This window comes from Chelon labrosus (genome assembly GCF_963514085.1).
Source record: "Chelon labrosus genome assembly, chromosome: 20".
In the NCBI taxonomy this organism is placed as follows: Eukaryota; Metazoa; Chordata; class Actinopteri; order Mugiliformes; family Mugilidae; genus Chelon; species Chelon labrosus.
This window is the reverse complement of record NC_140353.1, coordinates 15,455,701-15,472,965: the sequence shown is the minus strand read 5'-3', so window position 1 is coordinate 15,472,965 and position 17,265 is coordinate 15,455,701. Positions and strand designations below refer to the sequence as shown.

Below are 17,265 nucleotides of genomic sequence, written 5' to 3'. Positions count from 1 at the left end.
CGGCTAGCTGCTAAATCATTGTCCACAGAGTCGCTTTTCTTTCCATGTTTACCACGCCAGAGTAATATTAGTCTAGTTGTAACTGCCTGTCTCATGACTGTCTACACGTGTCGGAATGGACAGTCGTTGTTATTGTTGTGCGTCAAAATTTAGTCTCTTCAAGAAGGAGGTAAGCTAATTCTGACTATTCTTGAACACTTAGATATACATATTACACGTTTTTAGTAACGTATGATGTGTTTTTTTTACATTTCAATGTGCTCATAGCTGGGCTGTAAGAGCTGCGGCCGATCCTTCTGCTCCAGTTGTTTGACTTTCAGTGCTGTGGTGCCTCGCTGTGGTAACACCCAGCAGAAGGTCTGCAAGCAGTGCCATGGTAATCTGACAAGGTAAGACTCAAGCCATGCCAAGCAGTAAGAAAGAAAAGACTGTAGTCATAATTCTTTAAAGCCTTTAGCATTTTTTTTCCTGTTTTTTTTTTTTAGTGGGGAGGCTACAAACAGTGCTGGAAGATGGTCCCCTCCTGAAAATTATAAAAAGTCAGTACAAGATCAGATTTGGGCAAAGAAATTACACTTTCTCAGTACAGCTGTTTCATAATATCTAAAGTTCATGTGTCTTCCGTAGACGGGTCGCTGCACTTGAGGCCAAACAGCAAGGACAGTCGACGGTGCCTGCTGCTCATGGGGGGATTAGAAACAGCCGAGGAGACCCTCTACCGCCAAAAGGTCTCAGTAAAGAAGATCAGGCTATTGCTGAAAGACTCCAAAAGCTCAAAGAAGACACGACACCAAGTAATGACATTTTTTTTAGCAGATACGATTTAGATTTTTACTGACAGTTTCCGAAATAACACATTTCCCCCCCATCTTTCCTTTAGAGTCTATCCCCTCTGAGAAAGACCTTGAATCTCGCCTTGCTGCTCTAAAAGCTCCCAGCCAGCCGGTACCTTCTACCAAGGACATGGAGGACCGTCTGGCAGCTCTACGGGGTCAACCTCCACCTTCTCAAGCTCCTCCACCTGTGAGCCGAGTCTCTTCTTCTTTCTGTTCTTGTTTGTGACGCCTTGCAGTGCAGCTGAAGTATTTGATGTTTTCTAGAAGGAACTGCATGCTCAGTAGTTTGCTGCAGTTGCTTACAGGCATACGTGCTTGTGTTCTCATCTGCACAGGTGCATCAGCCTCCAGACAGCAGGACTCAGACTGAACAGGCTAATGATTTGATTAATCAAATGACAGAGGAAGTTGCCATTGACAACCAGCAGTCAAATCCTGAGCGCAGTAAGATATTACTTGACTTCATCCACATTCAGTTAATATGTAATGATGCAGTCACACTACGGTCTTGCACAGTCATAAAAATTATATAACGGCTGCATTTTCATACCTAAATAAGCGTCTGGACTGCTCTGTTACAAATGTGCTGAAACCTTTTATTCCCTCTGCAGGTGCTGATAGCCGCATGAACGATCTCAACAAGGGGGAGGGGGGGACATTGGATGAGAATTTAGAGGAGAACCAGGATGCAGTCAAGCAGCTGGAGGCTGAGAAAGCGCGTGTGCTAGAGGAAGCCATGGAGGAGCTGAGGAAGGAGCACCATTCCCAGGATCAGATCCTGCACATGGCCAAGAGGCTGGCGGAGCTGAAGGGCCAGGACCCAGACAAAGGTGCATAACATGCAGAGTTTTTAGCACAATACTCCTTTTATTTAATCTTTTATCAATAGTTTTACACCAGAATTTCAGAAAATACGACGTCACGTTGAAAGTGTTGCCATGACAAGTGTTAATCAGCTAGTGCGTCACAAACTGATTACTTTTAGTTACCAAGGAGGACTTCCAGCATCCTGACAGCGAAGAGGAGACTGAAGAAGAAGCTGTGATGAGAGTGTTGAAACAGGTATATGGTTTAATAAAAAAATAAACATTGTGATGTAATGCAGATGATATCGAGTCTGTCAGTGCAACCACAAGGGGCTGCTATTTTGCCATTTTAAATATTTGAACTATAGGCTTGTTCTAAGGTTCTTCTCTTTCATGATTTTGGTTTCAGCTCTCAGAAGAAGCTGCACTGGATGAGGCCAGCGGCTACAACATACCTTTAGAACAGAGTGGCCCAAGAAACAGAGAACAGAAAAAGACTGCAAAGAAACCGGTACTAGATAACACTCACAATGTAAACTCGTAATTATTTTTCAGCCGTTTGAGTGAATAACATTTAAATCCTTGATTTTGTTGTATTTTCAAGACCCCAACTCCTGCAGCCAAGAGCAGGGGTTCGGCAGCTGCTGTAGCACATCAGCCATCGGACAGTGACGAGGATGAGCTTCCGTGGTGCTGCATTTGTAACCATGACGCCACCGTTCGCTGTCACACCTGTGATGGAGACCTGTACTGCAACCGCTGCTTCAGGTAAACACTGATTGCGTTTACATCTGCACCAGCATCCCGGTTATGTTATGTCCGTGATAAGGCCTTTAGACTGAACAAGCAGGTGTAATCTGGTTATCCATATCCCTGCATGCATGATAAACCAGTTAGCGATAGCTGCGGCCTGTTTGTGCAGGCACATATGATGTACACAACACAGTTTAACTCAATTTAATTTCAATTTTTATTTGCCATTCCTGCAGCTGTTAGCCTAACTATAAATTAATTTGATTGTGATTGTTAAGATAAATGGCCCTGACAAATGCCAGCATTGGGTTATGGATTTGGCCACATAGTAATCTTTCTTTAGTGTTCAGTGTAAGACCTGAATGGTTGGTCAATGGGTGCTGGATGTAAACTGCGTATTTTATTTTCAATTATTTCAATATGGAAAACTTAACTTCTTCTTCACTCCAGAAGTGAGACCCGTTTGTTGGCATCATCTTTGTCTTTCTGTTATGTCAAGTGGTTGAAGCTGTAATGAAATGTATACATGCAGCAGGATCCCAGTTTCTCCAGCTAGTATAACTGGGTTTCTCAAAACTGGGTTCAGGCGTTATTTCAGGGGATGTGATGTTTTCATGTGCAAACATAAAACCGTATAGTCACATCCATGTAAATGCACCCTCTGATTACAGTAAGCCAACAAGAGTTCTAGGTTTCGGCTCATAGAAGAGTCTCGCATGGAAATCTTAACTGTGGTGCCCAAGAAACATTCCTGTGATTTGGAATGCATGCCATGACCCAGATAAACGGTAGGCAGGCTGCTGCCATACTGTTAAGCAGCATGAATATAAAGTATTTAGTCTGATGAATTATCAATCCACGCTCCATTATCTCCCCAGGGAAGGCCATGATAAATATGACAGGAAGGAGCATCGCACCACTAACTACACTGCACCAAAGAAGAAGAGGAAGACATGAGAATGAGACTGTGCTGCAGGTGTTTTCCTTATCAGGCTCCGGTCAGTCATCGCTATTACATCGCTCTTTTAGCCTTAAGTGACTTGGTAATACGGTTAATAAAACAGCATCTTAAAAAAATGTAAACACTACCTATTATGTAAAACAAGCCTGAATCCATCATAACCAATAATTCACAGGAAGATTAGCACCTGCTTACTGGAAATGCTAAAGCTGATCTAAACAAACACGAAGTAAGAGTATGTTAAGAAGCAACAGGTAACGTTTAAAGCAGAGCACTTGGTAGACATAGACATAAACTTCAATGTAAATGCAGAACAATATGTATAATATTTGAAACATAGCTTATTTTTGTGGAATGTATAAAAATAGGAGTAACATTTGCAGAGGCTGCTAGACAGTGCTGGTATTTTAGACAGAAAGGCAAGATTATTATTTGTTTTTAGGTTGGTTGTCCTACTTCCTAGTGGCAACAAAGGCTCTGCTCAAGTGCACTTTGCACTTGTCATCATTTGATCCTTTTTAGGTTTATATAACGCACACAGAAAGCAGACTCGTCATGTGCTCATCGGGGATGATGTACAGTCCCAGACTGCTGTCAGCTCTGGGCTGAAGAAGCACAGAGGAGTCAGTATAAAAGGATTACTGACGGCTTTGTTTTCTTTTGGCAGCCACCACAGCCACTCTTGTAATCTATGTTTGGCCACAACTCTGACATGACTGTTGGCTTTCTTGTCCTTATGTGTAATTCAGTTATAAATTAAGCAAATTGTTTGGCGCTATAAGTCACATCTTTGAGAGCGATATCTTTTAGTCTTATTTTTAATTCCGAGGCGGCCTTTTTTTTTTTTTTCCTTTTCAATCAAAGACGACATTACTTGACGGCAGCGTCTCAGTCTGCCAGGCCTTGTCAGAAGTGCAGTCTTGCAGTATGGACGGCTTCTCTGGGGGAGAACCGTACAAATTACTATAATGGAGCCCTCGCCCGAAAGACCCCCTGTGTACGGCAGAGAGAAGGCCAGAGTGCAGTTTCGTCAGTGTGCATTACTGTCTGGCTAACTGAGGCGAAACCATAATTACACTCTCCTCCGGGGGCTTTCTCCATTAAGGTTTGTATGGAGCCAGTTACTGTGTTTGCCTTCTCTGGCCATGTCAAACACGTACCACAGACAGGAAATGGACGAGGATAATGGAGGCACACTTAATGGAACATCCTGCTGCTGATTTCACTGTGTTTACTCCTAGACTTGACATGTCTCCTTTGTTTCCATCACCCTGTTGAAAAATTTACACCAGAAAATGGAAGCTTGCATTCTGGGAATGATATGCTGTCTGCTAATCCACAGGGAAGGGGTTCTTGTTCTCTCCAGACAGTATGGCATAATCACTCATGTGAGTAATAAAGGGCAATAGTGGTACTATAAATGTAAGGCTGTTATGATAATGTCAATGTTTATTTGTATATTAGAAATTAATTGTACCTGATGATGCATATTAGATCCATGTAACTACGTCCACAATACACCAACAGCCTTGTTTTGAAAATGTTCAATTTTATTCCGTCAACAGTTATCTGAACAAAATATTTATGTACATAAATAGGCAACCGAAAATGTACAGTCTTCCACAAAAAAAAACAACAACAAAAAAACAGTCCATCTGAGTAATAGACAACTTTTATCACGTGTACATTGTTATGTTAATGGGAGACAAAATGTTATAGCAGTCCATAAATTAAAGTGAAATAATAATAATAAAAAAATATTCAAAACCTGACTGCTGTTGTGTTAGATTGATGCCGATTCCAGGAAGAGGAGGGATGGAAAGGAGTCCCTCTGACATGCGAACCGCACATACAGGCATCCGTAAGGTTAACGCGTGGGAGGAGAAGAGGCTCCGCAATTGTCTCGATCCTTAATTTGACCTAGAATTATTTCTTCAAGGGACCTGACATTTTGCGTAGACCCTTTATCCTGTAGAGCAGCCCGTTGATAAAGTCCTGCAGAGGAGATGGAGAAAAATAAGCTTTTCTAAACTGTGCAACAGCTATAAAATGATTAATACTGCAGTCTTTTTTTTTTTTTTGGTGGTCTTTTCTCGCACCTCCTTTGGCTTCCCGCATTCTTGCAACAGCTCCTAACAAAGACAACAAAACAGAAAATGAAGCAACTCGTTCCTTTGCAAACACTGTGACATTGGATACCACCGAGGGTCAAGTGCTTTTTAAGCTATTGCCCTACATAGCAAACAGTCATGTTTGCACTGAGGTGTTGATGAGAAGGGTGCGCAGTGTTCAAAGTCTCTGGGCTGAATGTTGGACTCACGCTTTCCATTGTTTGCACAACAGCAGATTAGAGGAAGTAATTTCACTTAACTAGCAATTAAAAATCGATAAAACCGAGCGATGGTGTGGTGTTAAGGTTGTTCTGCACAGCATTACCTCCAGCCGAGTCCTCTGCCCCTCGTCCGGCAGCTCCAGGAGCTCGTCTATGTCGATTTCTAACTCGGGGATCTCCTCCTCCTGCGAGAGCAGACACAAATAAAAGTTGAAGATGGGTCAAAAGCTCAAGCAAATTGTGTTTTGCAATGTGGGCATCTTGCCACTGCGAGCGAAAGCATGGCATGATGCCCGCATTGCCCGCGAAATTGATCACGGTCATTCACAACGCAGATAAAGAGCGAGCTATCATGCAACATTGCAAGAATTTCCACACGGCATAACACTAAAGGGTAAAGGGTTATACTGTTACGTTTTAAAGAGCTGAGTTTTCTGAGCAGCCAGTCATCTCGGTTAGTGGTGTGTTAGTTTTACTGTAGAGCGCTGAGGCATGAAGGGAGTGAGGCTGTAGGAGGCCAAACTTGCCACATGCTGCCATCACATTTCATGGATGGTTTACCCAGCTGGCATTTAGCTCGCTGAGAGATTATTTCCAGTTTAACTATTTTCTAAAGAATATATTCTGTATCTCAGACGTATCTTGACATAGATTGTGCACTTGAATAAAATACAAACCCATGTATTAACTGTAATATATAGTGACCTGTTTTCAAAATCCTGACAAAGCCCCCTTTTTTTTTTTCTTTTTTTTTTTTTGTAAAAATGTTCGCCATAGCTAAGCCTTACATTTAACGATTGTAAAACCCGGCCGAGTCTCCACAGTAATCAATTCACATCAGAAGCTCTTAATACCTTTCAGCTACATTTTCAGAGGGAATGAGAAGTGCTCACTGGAGGGCTCCAGAGCGCTCAGATACCCGGAGTCAGCAATCACGTTTGACAACTGTGGCCTCTTTTTTTAGGAGGAATATTTTCCGGTTGGGGAGTTTTCATGGCTAGAGAGGATGGGGCCCGCGCAGCTTTCTAGATGAGGAGAGAGCTAATCAATGTGGAAGTGCTGAGTGGCGGAATAGATGGGCCCACCTTCAGAGTCCCCCGTGCCCCCTCTAATTGATACGTGCTGCCAGTTTGGACCCTGTGTGATTCTGCTGATGTCTGCAGGATAAATGCAAGACTGAACTCTTTTTTTTTTTTTTTTTTTATTATTATTTTTATGATCCGTGCTGTACATTTCTCTGCTGTGTGGGCTTTGCTTTACCAGCTCTGGATGATCGATTTTTTTTTTTTTGTACTGAGTCAGTCCGAGTACTCGTTGGCGTTTTGTGTTCATGAAATGGTGCAGATTCTCTTAAGTCTGTGTTTTATGCTTTGTCCTCATGAATTGGATATGTATGTTTCATTTTTGCAGTAAAATATGTATTTCTTGACCCTGAACAACTTGCCTGTTAGTGTTCACTACACCGTCAGTACAGGCAAACCAAGAAATTATTTGGGTCTATCAGATCTTTTGGCATATTTTGCAATGACAACCATAGACCCCTTTAAACCCATGGAGGTCCTGCAGTGCATCAACAATACTCCACAACTCCTCCCTAAGGGCCCCCCTCTATCTACCCTGTGACGGCTACCATGCACTGGGGGTATAGCACACATATGTCTTTCCTTAGGTCGCCACTGATTACAGCCTTCACTTGGCACTGGGTGAATTTAACATTCAGGTAGTGTTACATGGCTTCACTACAGTTACATAACACTGTATGTCCTGTAAGTGAAGAAAAAATGCGAAAGTGAAACCCAGATCTGGAAGTATAAAACCGTTTAACGCCTCTTTCGCCATGCAGAGCACCCATGTGCATTGATGGATGAAGCCAAGAAATGAACCTCGCACTAACTTATTGTACGCAGTCGCACTTTTCAGCTTGTTGATTTGCCTCCGTTGTCAGAGGAGGATAGCATTTTAATGAGGCCTCCGGGCAGAAACGTCTCAGGCAGCACTTTTTTTGAAGTTAAAAGCAATAGACTGAAGCTAAAATGAACGCTGGCACCAATACTAGAATTCATGAATATCAAAGTGGTTCTCAGAGGACCGTGGTTTCAGACGGCAGTACAAACGCAGTCTAAATAAGCTGTTGAGATAAGATGACCTCCGCCGGCATTAAAAGTTTTGCCGCTGTCGGGGGTTGACCTAAAGATCTGTTCGCCAGTTCTTGAACGACTTCAACCCTGTTGCACAAATGATCAAACCCACTTCTGAAAGACACATTTTATAATTTAGTGTCGTGTTGCATACATGCTGTCATGTCATGTGATTGCATTGCGCATTGATCAGTTTGTTATTTCCCCAGGCATCAGTTTCATCCAAAGGGGGCATTGCTGTGAAACTGACTATTGATAATCATGTCCCCAAGGGAAGGATTCCAAAAGATTTTGGTGACCCTTGACCTGGGAAGTAGGGCAACCCAAAGGCCAGGATTTGCTCTTGACCTTTGTTTCATGTGTTGATTCGAAACTGGTGAAACAAAGGAAAATTTCATTGGATATTTACTAATACCATCATCAGTCCACAAAATCTAATCGCCGACATTTCAAACATGAGCTCTGCTAGTCATGATCTGCAACGAAACATTTAAGTACGGCCATTAACACGAGATCATGCTTTTTCAAATCATCTGAGGGCTGGGGTAGGATGGGTTTCTTGTTTTGTCTAACTCTTCAGTATTATGGGTGTGAGCAGCTGGCAGCATGGCAGGCTTCATAGCCGTAGCTGTAAAACATGCTCAGCTGAACTTCCCGTAGTTCCCCTAACGTTTTAAGTAACACTGGCTTATCATTCTAAAAAATATAACAACAAAACAGTGACATCAAACACACTGTGGTTCCGTTGCACACACTATGTGTTGTAGAGGAAACCATGCCCAGGAAAATATGTCTGTTTTGAGAAGATGCTGGTGCGTGTTTAACTTATCAGACCCTTTTCCTGCCGGAGGCGTTCGCTTCCCACGTATCAAAATATATTATTTGACTTCACAGAGTGAGTCATGGCGTAGTTAAACTGTGCAAAGACCCAAATCCTGTTTTTAATTGCATTAAACCAGACTGGTTCCGGGATGACAGCTTGATGAACCTAAAGGGATCGCTCTGAGTCTTCATCAAGTTTTAAACAAACTTCTTTGTCAGTGGAAATTTAAATTGCTGCCCTCCAGTCTGCTTATTTCAATAAACCCTGCGTTCACTAAAAATACCCGTCGGCGTTGCAGACTCAAAGCACACAGGCCTAAAAAGTTACAGTAACTGGTTTTCACACATATTTTTAGTGCACCATTTCTGAAAAGGTGTGAACTTTGCAACGAAGGCGGCCACGCCGGACCGAGGCAGTGCATGTATGAATTAGAGATGTGGCTAAATAATTCAGGCGGTGACACAGGGGACTGACGGTAAATGCTTCCACGCGGAAGACTCAGAGAGCCAACAGAGTAGCCTTCCCCTGGGCCCATGCAGTATTCATTACGCTGGCCAGTGCACAGGACGAGCTAATTCTACACAAGAGGCTGATGCAAATATCCAGTCTATCCCAGCTGGAAAGCTAACCGTAAATTTACGCGTGGCAGGAACGCAGACTACTCTCAGAAAGACTGCAAAGACGAGGAACTTAAAGTCGGTGCACAAGAGGTATCAGGATCCAGTCCAAGAAATTTACAGTGTTATTGATGTCTTTCTGAGATTCCACCCATCAGATAGTCATTTCTACTTCTTGTCTGAACCAAAACGTGAAAGGAGAGGCACTGCAGATGAGAAATAATTGCATGTTTCTGGGACAAGATCAAAAGACTAGACAGAGAAAGACCTCAGATCTGTGTTTGTTATCTGCACATCCCGGTTTCCACTAATGTGATTTATTCCGCCCTCAGTTTCCTAAACATATTACCATATATTACCACAGGGAATGAGGCTCTGGATGTAAATGGAATAAAGTTCATAAAATAAGAATCGTGATAAGGAAGATAATTGAACAATATTGAAAATCCCCATCTCCCAGCTGGGATTACAGTGTCTTAATAATAAAGCAGGCAGATAGTTAGATGGATATGCATGGATGCTCACATTCTGCAATGTGTAACAGTGTTATTATACTGTGTGCTGTCAGTGCCGTATGCAGAGGGCTCTTTAGCAGTGTAAGGAGATGCCAGACCCGGAGGTGGCTGCAGGCCATCTACGTCCAAGGGTCTCTGTGTGGTTTTGAGGATTAAATGATAAACACTTTGTCTCAGCCTTCTCCGGCATGAAACGGAGGCGGTGTTGTCATCTGATCCGCATCGTCATTAAGGAGCTCATGCTCCTCAGCAGACGCCCCTCATTCCACCGTGCCATGCTGCCCCGTGTGGGCGACGAGGCATCTGTTGCCATGGTTTCCCCTCGGAGAATGCCAGGCGAATCAATATGGAGCCTCTGACATAATTGGATTGCGTCCCGCCGTACAGGAGTGGCGTTATGAAGGCTGTGTTGTTGCGTGTTTGTGTGAGCTGGCAGATGCCGGTCTGTAATCCCCAGTATAAATCAAACTGTAATCATCTATATAAACATGTTAATTATGGCAATATTTCCATACTTGTATTAATATACAGCAGCTGTCTATATCTTAAACCTTAAGACATAACTCTTCCTGTTTCTGTATGTTAATTTATGCACCGTTTGATCTCAAAACCATGATCATTTATCATCCTTTAACATGTGAGTCAATCTGAGTCAGTAGTTTGTTTCATGCACAGTCAGAGAAACAGGACACACGCACGGAGACACTGAAAAGATGACATAATGCCCAGGATGCCACCCTGATAGCAATGTCCTCTCCTTAGCTTTTATTTTAGTTACTTTCTCTGCCATTTCTGTATTGATTTGTCACAGAGGCGCAGTAGTAATTGTCCTGTTTCTTTGACGTTGTTTCTTTTGGGTATTGTTGGCTTCAGTTGTCACTGATACTAGAATCTAATCTCTACAACTACACACTGTGTTCAACCATCATCTGAATGCCTAAATTGTTAATGTGGCCATATGGCAGCCATATGCTTAAAGTGATCGAGCGGCTTTTTATTGAGGTTGAAACGTGCTTTGCAAGTGCTTTCCAGTGGTTATCACATCTCTGCAAAAATAATCTTATCTCGATTTCAGAACACCGTGAACGCTACCCTTCCGACTCTGCAGTCAGTTTGATGACACATGAGGGCTTCTGTGCCGAAAACTGCAGCCATGAAGCTTCTTTCCTGCCGCCCACTCCTCTTTCAGGTCGCTGCAATCACACATGATGGATAGCCTACCACAAGCACCGATGAGCAGCTCAGTGCCTCCCTTACTCCCCTCCCTCACCTCTTCTTCAGGCAGTCAGCGTAGTGTGCAACTGTGTGTCTGTGTGAGCCAGCCCTATCCTACCTCGCAGTCAAACAGCAGGTGCAGCTGCCCGTCGATCCACTCCTCAATATCCAGCCTCCTCTGAAGGTCCTTGCGGTTGTATTTGACTGTCAGTTTGCCCAGCTTGCGATGCGCCGGCTCCTCTGTTTTGTCCGTTGACTGGAACATCACCCTGGACTGGGTGCTGGGCTCTGACGCCATGGCTGCCACGGCCTCAGAAGAACCGTGGAAACACACCAAGCTGTCTCACAAACACACACACACACAGACCTACAGGCTCTGACAAGTTCTTCTTGCACACGCCGACTCCCCTGCAGTTTATCTATATCTGCTTCTGTGTTTCCACTGGGCTGCTGATCCCACGCGTATCTCCTGTTATCTTGTTGAGTGTTCGTGCTCTCCTCTCTTCGCTGCTGGCTCTGGTTCCCTGCCTGTCCTCGTCCTCTCTCTCTCTCTCTCTCTCTCTCTCTCTCTCTCTCTCTCTCTCTCTCTCTCTCTCTCTCTAAAGCTCACTGTCTTGCTCCCTCCGCCTCTTGCAACACCCACTGGCTGCACTATCAGGAGGATGGTAATGAGATATGGCTCTGTGCATGTATCTGTGTGCGCGGGGGTGTGTGTGTTTGCTTTTTGCTCTCGTCCTCTGTTCAATAGGAGGTGGGAGAGCATAGGTCAATTACAGCAATAAAAGGTGGAGAAGGGGCCAGAGGTCAACCACTGCTATCAATTCTGCTTAATTCTGCTATCTGTTTAAGATACGTGTTATGATAAGAGATGTGTGGCATCTCAAAATATAAAAAAAAATATATCTGCACATTTGTTAGGGTTAGGGTTTCCTTGCACATGTTGACATTGCTGTCATCAGAAATATCCGCATGGTAGCACAATTTCCCATTACTCCTCCCAGGACAAGTGTTATCTGCTCACAAAGTTTAAAGCGTTTGACACGCTGCACGCTCTTGTGTACACAAACACTTCTAACAATAGTCGGGTCCCCCCTGACAGGTGAGCCAGGGTTCCTCTAGTGTGATAGCTCCTTTGTCCTTTATAGCAGGCATTATCAGGTGTACGTTTAATAAGCCTTGAAGTCAAATTGGCATCCTCAGTTACGCAGCCATAAATAATGCACGGGGAGTAGTATTTATGGCCGTTCACCAAATCTAATGTCAAATAAAAGTCGTGAAATCTTCAATTTTCTCAAATGTATGCAGCACATCATCCAAAGGTCAAAAACTCACAGTTGTAGCTGCCTGTGCCAAATTATTACAGGTGAGACATGGGGCTGCAGTTTCCACAGATCCTGTTACAATGTTTTTTTCTTTTGGCAGGGACAATCCATCAGCCATAGCCGTGCATGTTCACCCACTGATGCACCGTCTGTTACAAACACTGAATTATTGAGCGCCTCCAGCAGCTCACCTTTCCGGGCAAACAAATTCATTCATCCCGTCTTATGCCACTGGGTTCTGCACCGTCGGTGCCGTCTGGAAAAGAGACTGAATGCCCGTGTAAGGCCTTCTCACCTCGAAACCTGGCCGGGTGAGTCATTGTAGGGGTGGAGGAAAGGGAGAGCAGAGGCGGTGAATTATGGAAAACCAAGCGGTGCAAACAGTTGATTTTTAACACGTTAGCCCCACGTCGTGATCTCAGGCAGAAATTATACATAATTCAGTGCTATTGTGCCCTTTTTTGTCGAGCCTATAGAAATAAAAACTTTGCATTGCAGTATTATAACTTAAGTCCTGTAACTAAAGATCTTTTTGGGGGTTGACAAACACAATAGTTGACATTGTATCTTAAAAACCATTCATTCAACAACTGTAGTTTTCCAGTTTTAAAATATTAACAGTTGTGCAGGGAAAAGTTGCAGCAGTGGTGGTGCCCAGTGTTGTTTAATGATACAGACTATTAATGGTTAACTGGTTAAATGTTTAACTTTGTCAAACATTTGGGGATTTTAATGTCGTGTAAGGTCATGGCCAGCAGAGGGCACACTTTCTACTAAAATGGCTCTTGTAAAAACCTTAACAGACATCTATTTGTTCAGAGATTGGGCTCTCATCAGTCAGAATTATGTGCAAATGTAATATTAAGCATTTTCATTGAGGTGAGACAGTAATTTCCTTTTCTTGACAGCAGATGTAGTCTTTTAACTTTTTTTAAAGTGTGCCGCTCAAAGCTGCATGACTTGAAACAAATCACAGATATGTGAATATAATAACATGAATGTCATTGTATAGTGCAATAATAAATTGTGTGCCAAAATATAACACCACAAAAATGTGTTGGATCGTCCAAATATGTGGCTTTGGAGAGCTGCTTCAATAGGCTTGAAACATTCAGTTCAGGAAAAGCCAAAATAAATGATGTGACGTTGTCCTCTTGAAAAGTTAATGGAGCAGCTGAACAGCAGGACGCTGTGCTTCCTCATCCTCAGGGCAAGTCTGAGTTAATGGAAAATCAATCTTGTTAGTTCAGTTGGGCACAGTAGAACGAGAAAATTAACATATCTGGGTTTTTTGACGTTTTAGGCCCTTCATGACCAAACCCCGAATGAATTCATCTATTTGTTTCAGACGGTTTAACTGAAAAACGTTTTGGGGTCATCAGTGAACTTGTAGGCCATGCATTCACCACTGCTGCCAGCACAGACTGTGTTTTACATTACACTGCAAAAAACAAAACAAAACAAAAAACATCTGAGTGGTACTGTACATTTGATAAAGTGCAATTTATTTATTTATTTATTTTGCTTTAGTCAAAAGCAACATTTTATATCCTCCTTAATAAAAATAACCCGTTCCCTGACATTTTTGTGAATGTTCCCTGAGCGTTACAGTTTTTGTGCAACACATGGTCCTCAGAAGTTCATTACATTTTTTTTAGGAGACCTTCAGGAAATGTTTGAAGAACGTTGCCCAAAATGTTCAGAAAATGTTACCTGAAGGCTATCTAAATATCCCAGAACGGACAGAGACAGGAAGTGAACGACAAAAGGAGAAACACTGTCATTCATTACACCGCTGGAATATCAGAGAAACTCTGGAGAATTTTCATAAAACGCAGCATACCTGTGGACTTCAAGCCTGGCAACACACAGAGGCTGAAACTGGTTCACCACAAAGACCCAGGCAAAAATTCTGCAATTCTAGCAGTTCAGTGCAGTAACGAATGTACAGACTTTTGCAAAACCACGGCTGAACGCAGGAGTGTCAGCTCTTCAGACCAGAAGGTCATTTGAAGACTTAATTTTAGCCAGGTAAGACATATAATTTGAAACAGGAGTAAAGTAACTCATTCATGTAAAATTCAAAAAAACTCTCTGGACAGGGGAGGTGGGCTGAGATCTAATCTACCACCACATTTATCCTCAAAAAGTTTAACCCCTGTTCATACCCTGAGTCTGGAGTCTGACCATTAATGAATCATAAGAGTATCATTCTAACAGATCCCTCCGATTACGAGTGGAGAAACGCCTTCAAGAAACCTCAACAAGTCCAATTTTCCGAAGACTGCCATATTTGTAACATTCAGGGAAACTTTAGGGAAATGTTCTCTAAAAGTTCTACAGAAATAAGTCATAACAAAAAACAACAGGTTACAGAAACTGTAACCCTCAGGGAGCGTTCCTATAACATTCTTTTTTGAAAAAAATGCTTAGCAGCACTTCAAGAACGTTCCCTGAAGGTTAGTCTTTGCTCGAACAACGTCAAAATGTTTGTATACCTGTTGTGAATGCGGTGTCAGTATTAAAAAGCACCTAACCTACTGCATGGATATCCATATGTGTTCCGTGTGTCTTGGACCTGGCTGTGAAAACGAAAGCAGAGGTAGCACATGAGCTCGGCCTCTGGCTGCTTTATTAAAATATAAGCTGTCAGTGTCAGGAAGCTGTAGAGTTCTTGGACTAAATTTGTTAGTGATTACGATTTGTTCCCAAATTCTAAATGCGCATTTCACAACTTGAGTGTCCGCCGCTTATCCGCAGTTGTTTGTAAGTTGTAGCTTCATGACTCACCACGCACTGTTTTGATGACTCAGCAAGTGAATCACCAGCCATAATGGAGTTTGTGAGAAGGAGCACTGGCGTTCCTGTGAACTTAACCTGTATGTCATGATTAATGATGAGACTCTATCTGAAAAAGAATGACCCAAATATGTCACAATGCTTGGAAAGTAATAGAAAATAAAATCAGCTGTTTCTTCAGCTGTTGGTGGGATCACACTGACACCTGCTGGATTAAAGCTTGAGACACTGTCCAGAACACAGATGGTCTGACAATGTATAGAAAGATAAATATAATTTTAGTTCATGTGAAAGCGTTGTCTTAATCTTGTCACACATTTGTTCATATTCTAAAGCTCAGTCTTCTTAGCTCTGATAATTCCTTCCTTCCCTTTTTGCTCTGTGTCATTCACACGTTTACAGTTTTTTTCAGTCGCTAACAAGCGTTTGTCCAACCAGTTGTCACATTTTCAAAACTCTAAACACAATTAGCACAGCATCGGCCAGGTTTTGTGGCCATACCATTCACACATTTCATGTCGTTTTCACACAATATGCAGTCAGTGAACACATTTCCACAATGCTTACATTTTCTTAACAGACAAGCTATACCTCCCAACAAAATTATGGATTGTTCTTGTATTATTTACGAATGCTAACACACAACATCCCACAATAGCAAAAACAATATTCCAAACCTTAGATACAGCATAAAAACCTCTGCTTCTGCAATGATATACAGGTTTTTCAATCGCTAACAAGCGCTTACCCACCCTATTCACCTTTCCTCAACCCCATAGAGGAGTTCTTTTCTGCATGGAGGTGGAAGGTTTATGACCATCAGCCACATGACCAGATGTACCTCCTTGAAGCCATGGATGCTGGCTGCAGTGACATCACAGTTGATGATTGCCAAGGGTTGGTCCGACATACCAAGCGGTTTTATCCCAGGGGCATTGCCTTGGATAATATCAGATGCGATGTTGATACGGTAGTTTTGTGCTTTTTTTAGTCCCCCCCCCCCCCCTTTTATCTGGGCTTTTTGCTGTTGTTTTTTTGTTCAGAATGCTCTTGTGTGTCATGGATATTTTTTTCACTGTAAGCAATACTGTAAAACATTTTCTGTTCTATCATACTGTATTACAGTATTTCTACTGTACCTCCTGTAGTAAACAGTAAAGGGGAAAAAAATTATTTGCTTTTTACTGGAATGCTTTTGAACATTACATGTGGACATACAGTTCCCAACCAAGAAATTTAGTGTAAAAACGGTGGATTGCATGTTTTGCATGCAAATAATGTAAAACTGAAACATAAAAGTCTATGCAGTTTTTGTAATGTCAACAATAGCCAGTATTTTGAAACCTGGTGTACTTTGATTGACTGCATGTACCTTGTGAAGTGAAAACAAGTGTTATCCTTTGACAGAATCATTTCATTTTGAGTCAGATTTCCAGTGTTTTGGTAAAGTTGGTGTGTGCAGAGAAAGATGTGTTCGATTTTGAAATGAAGAGTTAGTATGTATTTAACAAAATGTGTTTTTGAGAAGAAAATTATCCATTTGGCCAATTGTGTTTTGTAGGTAAGAGTCTGTGTTAAGAGTTTAGAAAAACTATCTGAAGTATGGGTAAGCGCTTGTTAGTGATTAAAAAAAAACTGTAATGATTATGTCATTTTTTTTAACTGTTTATTTTATTTTATGCTCTTTAAATGGCAATAAAAAGCTAAAATAGTATATAATATAATATTTATACTATGTCAGGCTATACCAAAGATTTTTTTAATTTATTTATTTATTTATTTTTGTATTTTGTTCCATTATTGAGTAAGCCTGTTGATGTTAAACTTACCTTTAATAATAATAATAATAGCTTGGACTTATATAGCGCCTTTTGCGTTTTTGTAGTCATATTTGTACAATGTTACACGGGTTTATTTCAGGGTGTTTGCTGGGGGAAAAACTGCGGGCCTATCGCTAAATCTGAATTATAAATGTGTCCTTCATGTGAAGTTGATTAAAAACAAATAAAAAAGAAGAAGAAGCAACAGTTGTGTGAACAGGTTTTCTCGCATAGTGAGGTTTGCGGCCTCAGTCATGTAACAGCAGGAAGGGAGTGGCGTCTCGAGAGTGGAATTTCACTTCCTGTATCTCTCAGGTGAGTCACCTGG

General features: G+C 42.0%; 2 protein-coding genes across 4 annotated transcripts; one reads left to right on the top strand and one right to left on the bottom strand.

The window, feature by feature from the left end:
• Positions 1–65: 65 nt before the first annotated feature.
• zfyve19 (zinc finger, FYVE domain containing 19) lies at positions 66–5,108 on the top strand. 3 transcript variants are annotated; one of them, XR_014699653.1, is made up of 12 exons: positions 66–169; positions 268–389; positions 486–539; positions 628–794; positions 881–1,023; positions 1,172–1,280; positions 1,448–1,666; positions 1,822–1,898; positions 2,052–2,153; positions 2,247–2,410; positions 3,067–3,183; positions 3,274–3,366. XR_014699653.1 is itself a non-coding variant. In XM_084568635.1 (12 exons), exons 1-11 carry the CDS (start codon positions 116–118, stop codon positions 3,350–3,352), a joined length of 1,290 nt encoding a protein of 429 aa, XP_084424761.1. In that variant the 5' UTR covers positions 66–115; the 3' UTR covers positions 3,353–3,393; positions 4,462–5,108. The 3 variants fall into 3 exon arrangements, 2 of the variants coding, with proteins under 2 accessions (XP_084424761.1, XP_084424760.1); XM_084568635.1 differs by lacking the exon at positions 3,067–3,183 and adding an exon at positions 4,462–5,108 and having other exon boundaries at positions 3,274–3,393; XM_084568634.1 differs by lacking the exon at positions 3,067–3,183 and having other exon boundaries at positions 3,274–5,107.
• Positions 5,109–5,220: 112 nt separating this feature from the next.
• Positions 5,221–11,475, bottom strand: ppp1r14d (protein phosphatase 1 regulatory inhibitor subunit 14D). The gene is made up of 4 exons (XM_084568637.1): positions 11,115–11,475; positions 5,793–5,873; positions 5,456–5,488; positions 5,221–5,351 (listed from the first exon to the last, which is right to left on the bottom strand). The coding sequence occupies exons 1-4, from the start codon at positions 11,292–11,294 to the stop codon at positions 5,283–5,285; spliced, it is 363 nt and encodes a 120-aa protein (XP_084424763.1). The 5' UTR covers positions 11,295–11,475; the 3' UTR covers positions 5,221–5,282.
• Positions 11,476–17,265: the final 5,790 nt, after the last annotated feature.

Excerpts from the sequence above, each read along its gene's own strand:
- zfyve19 (XM_084568635.1), top strand. The coding sequence starts at position 116 with ATGGACAGTCGTTGTTATTGTTGTGCGTCAAAATTTAGTCTCTTCAAG. Across the intron at positions 1,024-1,171 it reads CTTCTCAAGCTCCTCCACCT|GTGCATCAGCCTCCAGACAG; the intron begins GTGAGCCGAGTC and ends TCATCTGCACAG. Across the intron at positions 1,899-2,051 it reads TGATGAGAGTGTTGAAACAG|CTCTCAGAAGAAGCTGCACT; the intron begins GTATATGGTTTA and ends TTTTGGTTTCAG.
- ppp1r14d (XM_084568637.1), bottom strand. The coding sequence starts at position 11,294 with ATGGCGTCAGAGCCCAGCACCCAGTCCAGGGTGATGTTCCAGTCAACG. Across the intron at positions 5,874-11,114 it reads ACCTGCTGTTTGACTGCGAG|GAGGAGGAGATCCCCGAGTT; the intron begins GTAGGATAGGGC and ends CTGCTCTCGCAG. Across the intron at positions 5,489-5,792 it reads GGCAGAGGACTCGGCTGGAG|GAGCTGTTGCAAGAATGCGG; the intron begins GTAATGCTGTGC and ends TGTCTTTGTTAG.